Source organism: Amaranthus tricolor, chromosome 12 (genome assembly GCF_026212465.1).
Source record: "Amaranthus tricolor cultivar Red isolate AtriRed21 chromosome 12, ASM2621246v1, whole genome shotgun sequence".
Lineage (NCBI taxonomy): Eukaryota > Viridiplantae > Streptophyta > Magnoliopsida > Caryophyllales > Amaranthaceae > Amaranthus > Amaranthus tricolor.
Window position 1 is genome coordinate 8,204,432 of NC_080058.1, and position 6,556 is coordinate 8,210,987.

The 6,556-nt window shown below is 36.5% G+C and overlaps 1 protein-coding gene across 1 annotated transcript; it reads right to left on the minus strand.

The window, feature by feature from the left end:
- Nucleotides 1–321: 321 nt before the first annotated feature.
- Nucleotides 322–5,506, minus strand: LOC130828769 (protein MAIN-LIKE 1-like). Its single transcript, XM_057694754.1, has 4 exons — nucleotides 5,054–5,506; nucleotides 1,134–2,498; nucleotides 630–1,049; nucleotides 322–531 (listed from the first exon to the last, which is right to left on the minus strand). Exons 2-4 carry the CDS (start codon nucleotides 2,493–2,495, stop codon nucleotides 370–372), a joined length of 1,944 nt encoding a protein of 647 aa, XP_057550737.1. The 5' UTR covers nucleotides 2,496–2,498; nucleotides 5,054–5,506; the 3' UTR covers nucleotides 322–369.
- Between the last annotated feature and the right edge of the window lie 1,050 nt (nucleotides 5,507–6,556).

Below are 6,556 nucleotides of genomic sequence, written 5' to 3' on the forward strand. Positions count from 1 at the left end.
TTCACCAGACATATTGACACACATTTCACTACGAAGATTATGCTCTGGAATAATCTACGCGGGCCACGACCACCACCAACTAATAATACCGCTGACGATGCTGTAAATTTAGATACTCCATAGTCTTACGTATTGTATAAATCATTATTTACTTGTATTATATAAATTATACACGAGATTCAATTTGTATACACTCCATAATTATAGTAATGTGTATAGTGGTTGTCATAGAAAATATAGAAGACATTCATTGTGTATAGTAACGATGTAAATTATTAAAGGCATTGACGTAATCATGAATTAAATGTGATGTAAATAGCATTGACGAAAATAAATATAATCATTAATGTAAAATAGTTTAAGTACAGACTATGAAGGGCCTTGCCCTTTAAATGTTTGCCATTGAGCAAATAAATCTCTGCAATCATTAAGGTATATTTCTAACGCATGTCGTTGACGGGGGTTCATATCCGCGAGCGAAAAAGGTAGTCTAGCCACTGGAGCGAATCGACTGGGCCATTCATTGAAAAACTGAAAAAACAAAAGGAAAAAAGGAGTTAACAAGATATAAAACGACATCAAAAAAAGACAAAGACATAGCATAAAACAAGTATATTTTAAAAACTCACGTATTCAGATTTGCTCTGGGAAGGACCAGGACCGGAAGTCGGCCCTTCGTCGGGGGCTATGTACGGGTGCGAGCACACTCTGAACCAGTCAACATAAGTAGGTTCAGCCTCTGATGGAACAGATGCCCGACGAAGTCCCTGCTCAACAAGGCGGGCACTAAAGGGGAACCTACTCCATGCCTCCAAATAAACATCAGAAGAAGCAAAGGTCACGAAGTAGGTACCGTGTGCCGGTCGGAGAGCCTTGGCTGGTCTCATAGGATGGGGGGGAATAGCCTGCACAAAGCCGACCTGTCGCACTGTCCGCTCCGGCAAATACACCTCGACCATATCAAAGCAAGTGATACCCCCGATGAAGCTAGTGCGTGGGTGCTCATTCAGTAATGCCCTTGGAGCAGTCATGTACGGATTCCATTCCACCTGCACACAAAGACAAGGTAACAAATAAAAATAATCTTAAATTAAAATAACATGCATAAAAAAGTGTGATGTGATGTACAATACCTGAATTTCTGTCATTGAGTCAAGTATGCTACGACAGTCTCTCAGCCTGTTCACCTCACGACATGGTTTCTTTGTGGACCACATCTCCGCCCTAGTCTTATTAGGCACGTCTGCTCGGCGAGGATGAGGGCGAAAAGCGGGAAAGTACTCATAGATCCATGTCTGGAGCAATGTGAGGCAACCCGCAATGGTCTTGCAACCAGCCCTAGATGCCATTCCCAGCTGCCGATACATGTAGGCCAAGGTCACCGCACCCCAGGCGAACTCATCCTGATCAATGTTCACGGCAAGAATCGGGTGAGGTCGCATGCCGGTTCTGGTCTTATCCGCCAGCAGGGTGGAGCCGACAATAGCCATGTAGTAGGCTGTCGACTGGGTATCCATGGCCTGGGACCTATGACACAACTGCATCAGTTCAGCAACGTTGACGCAGCCGCCGATGAATACACCTTTCCGCCGTAGCTCAGACATGGGCTCCCCGAACAGATTGGTGATACCGTCCTGCCACTCTACCTCAGAAGGCTCGGCCGGTAGAGAACCTTCAATAGAAATGCCCAATATGCGTTGCACATCGTGCAACATAATCGTCATCTCCCCCCATGGCATGTGGAAGGTGTTCGTATCCGGCTGCCACCTCTCCACGAAGGCCGATATCAAAGCACAGTCGATGTGCTGGTGCATAATATACGGCAGACGGCCGAGGGGAGTAGCAGGTAGAACATCGTACAGCGCATCGCTCATATCCCTCTGTCTGATGATGGCCTCCAACGACCTCTTACTACTACGGCATTCCAAAACCGGAGGCGTACGCTCGGAGCCGTCAAAAATAAGTTTAGCTATGTGCCCGCCGTAGCTAGGTATCAGGCGCGTATCTGTGGGCCCCCCGGGCTGGGGCGATGTGACTAACCAGTCCATGCCAGCGGACTGTGAGCCCCTGCTCCCCCGTGGCAGCTCATTATCGACGAGACTACGTCTAGAGCGCTCATATGCGCCTAAAGAACTAGGGCCGCCACATGTGAATCTCCCGTCCGACCCCCGGACAACAGTCCACTCCGTTGGGCGAATAACGTCGCCTACGTACTCAACATCATCATCATCATCATCATCATCATCATCATCACTAGAAACCCCCCAACTACTCTGGAGGCTGCTAGCCTGGTCATCAATACGAGTACGCCCTACGTTCAGCGCACTCGACCGTTGGGCCACACTGTATCTGGCAGCCTCTTCCTGCCTGGCCCTCCTAGCAGAACCCGTTACCCCCCTCTCATAAGGGTCCCTTCTGAGCGAGGTAGGCCTAGAGCTATTACCACTCAACATGTGTCTAAAAAAATCCTTTCCTTTTCCTTGATTACCAGCCATTTACTACAATTTTTGATAATTTAATTAAATATTAAGTATTAAATGAACATAATCAAATATTACATTAATTAAGCACATGAACAAAAAACAATAATTAATTACCAACAACTAATGATTATCAACAAGTATAATGTTACAACATATTTATTATTATTATTATTATTATTATTATTATTATTATTATTATTATTATTATTATTGTAATTAATTTTCTAAATTAACAATAATCATAATAATAACAACAATATCAACAAAAATAATAACATTAATAATAATCATAACAATAATAACACAAACAATAATAATAATCATAACACTAATAACAAAAACAATATTTAATAATAAAATTAAAGGAAAGTTTACTAACATTAACAACAACAGCAACATCACCAACAATAATAATAAAAATAATATTCAAAAGAATATAAAAAACTTAATAATAATAATAATAATAATAATAATAATAATAATAATAATAATAATAATAATAATAATAATAAACATATTTAAAATAATAAATTAATAATTAAAACAAAAATAAAAATTTATTAATAATGGTAATAACAATCACAATAATAATAATAATAATAATAATAATAATAATAATAATAATAATAATATAAATAAAAAAAATATTAATTATTCATAAAAACACGGGAAAATATATATATATATATATATATATATATATATATATATATATATATATATATATATATATAAAACAGGTCGCACAAAAAACCGCGAGCCGGCCTTGGGTGAGTCGCAGAAAAAACCGCGGCTGGACCAAGGTTCAGTCGCGGTTTTTTCTGCGACTCACCCAAGGCCGGCTCACGGTTTTTTGTGCGACTTCCACTTTTTTTTTTTTAAATTGAAATAATATGATTCGAAAAAAAAATTACCTCGATTAATTTTTTGCAGATTGAACTTCTTGGTTTTTGCTCCAAAATTTTTATGTTGTAAATTTGTTTTTTGAGTGTGATAAGAGAAGCTTTTAGTGGGATTGAAGTATATATAGGAAATTTTAAGTCCAATGACAAAATCCAAGTTTTTGAAAATTTAAAGGCAAATTCGTCATTTCATTAGGGGGTGGCGATAAAATAAAAAGGGTGGCGATGTTTAAGGATTGGGTAGATAAGTTCTTACTTGTAACTAGAGCAGCAACAAATCAGTACAACAGATCAGAAAATTAAAAAATCAGAATTTTTATTGATTCTGTCCTACTGCAGCACTATAGGTCAGCAATATATATGTTCTGTATTGCACAAATCAGCCTTAACAACACATGGTCTGATCTGAGAGTCAGATCAGCAACTACGACATCAACAAGCAATACAAACAATACATCAACTACAAGCAACTACAACAACGCAATCATCGATGCAACAACTACGGCACAATAGATCAAGGAAATGGACAACTATGATGAAATGACCGACTATTTTTCTATTTCATTTCTTGCGAATAGGGAGCAAGAAAGCTCTATGATGAAATGGTTGTTCAACTCAATGTTGTCTAAGAATGGGTTCAAACATAAGTGTGGGCAAAGCAAATCAATGAACTATTTTAGTTCTATTGAAAATACTAGTAAAAGGAAGATAAGCCATACGAGTCTAAATGATACTAGAAAAAAGCTTTCCATCCACATTTTTTGTCGTGACTTTCTCTTCATGAACCTTTTGATAAATTTAATTTTAACTTGATTGGAAGTATTTTATACTATAAATTAAGACACCAGCAACTTCTATTTATAAAATCAGGCTGTATTGGTGCTTACTCTTGGCCGTTAAAACTTTCTGATGCCCTTATCTGACATTATTTTTATGTTTGTTAGCTCGGCTTGATCACTAAATTCTGTTTATTGCCTAGTATGTCAATCTAATCCAATTATGCTTGATCAGGTTTCAAAACAAAAAAGAGACATTAGAAATGGGTCGAAGGCTTTGAAGCCTACTCCTGTTATAATCCGATGCAAAGCCTACTCCTGTTATAATCCGATGCAAGTGAGGGGTTTAACTGATTAGTTTCTTAAGGCTTGATCAGTTGCAAGCATAGTCTAAAAAACACACAAGAATACTTCAAATTTCAGAAACTATTACGCTTACATTTCTCACAAACTACAATCTTCCTTCACCAATTACAATCAATCATTAAAATACAACTACCATTTCTATCACTTCCCACAAACTCACTACTTAAACACAACATTGAAATGCAAAAATCAACAGAAACATCACATTCATTTCCTTCTAAACCAATTCATCAAACTTCCTTGAAATAAAATCAAGGAAACTTACAGATATATTAAGAAAGGGAAAAATTTGAGAAAAACCCTTCGTATAAAATTAGAAGCTTTGATCATCCTCCACAAATTTTCCATTTTCAATTAAACCTTCAATCTCCCTCCATAAATTACCATCAATCATCAAAATACAAAAACCAAAATTCAATCACACACCCACATTCTCACGATTGAAAGGAAAAAATCAATTTATCAACATTCTCTAAATCAACATCAACAACGACGCGCATAAATATTAGAAAGGGAAAATATGCACCTGAAATTAGATGGTGAGACGAGCGAGAGGAGCAGTACAAGTTTTACCGGCGGCAATTCCCCCGGCAAGAAGTTGCGAAATTGTTCCAATCTGTGCTTCTTGTTGTTGTTTTTTTAACCTGTATATATTTCCTCGTACGACCGTCTCTTTATCCCCTATCTACGACTACTCCAAGTTGTGCTTGAGGCGTGAAGGAGCAAGTGATAGCTGTTGGTGGTTGCTCGAATGAAATGGGGGAGGAGATGGCGGCTTGCCAACGTTTTACGATGGAGAAAAGGGAGGAGGAGATGGTGGCGTGGCTGCTTGTTCGTCTTAAATTAATGGCGGTTCATGAATTAGGGTTTGGGAAAGTGCTCTCCTTCCCTTTCATTTGAGTTTGCTTTCTTTCTTTCCTGTGAAATATGAGACGATATTCATTTAAAACTCTAATCCATCGATCTATAGACTACATAAATTTACTCTCAAGTCCAATAAAGTAAGACAAACTCCATTATATTAGCAAATTAAATAAAAAATACTCCATTATACCAGCAAATTCTAATAGTACAAATAAAATTTCAAAAAAAAAAAAAAAAAAAAACTATTCAAATTCCAATATTACAAATAAAATTTTAGGTGGAATATCTTTATTTAGTATTTAAAAACATTCATTTAGTATTTCTTTTTCAGTTGATTGTTTTTCTAACTTTTTAGTTTTTTTGTTTCGTGGATTAATTAAGGTTTGCAGAGCTTTGAAAATGGGGCGATAAGGCGGTTTTCATCCCTATAACATCATGTCATTTGTGGTGTCATAATTTATTTATACTAACGATTTTGGAGATTTTATAAACTTAATAACTCATTTTAAGTTAGTTTAAACATCGAAATATTTACTAATATGAACAATTACGTATTGAACAAGCATTTAAAGAATTTGGAAAAATTCAATGTATGACCTTAAGCTTTTAATTTTTCTACTTGCTAGGCAAAAAGGTTAAGGTTTTTGTTAATTATGTTTGGAAAATATCGGGTCCTTCTTCAGCCGTGTTTTTAATTTGTTAATTAAAATAATTATAATTAGTTAGGTGAATACCCATGCTTATAGGTGTGGTTAATTAAGCTTATCCACGCTTATAAGCGTGGGTAAATTCAACTCATATTGAGCTTTTTGTCTTTAGATTTGCTTTTCCCCACGCTTATAAGTGAAGATATTTTCCGCACGCTTAATATGTGTGGCTAAATTAAGTATTATGCCTACACTTAATTAAGTGTGGGTAGATACAACTTTTTTGTAGTGGTTATAATCTCAACTAAATAATGTTATACTCCCAAATAAACAATGTTATAATCACTACTGTTAGAGTTATTAGTGACTTGAGTGCACCATTCAAGACTATGCATTAGTATGAGTGCATAGAAGTGAATCTTTTGGGTGTGTAAGTTATTCACTTAATGTGTAGTTAAGTTGGTGGATTAATTGGTGTGTTGATGGAGGCACAAGTATGCATATTATGATGGTATTTA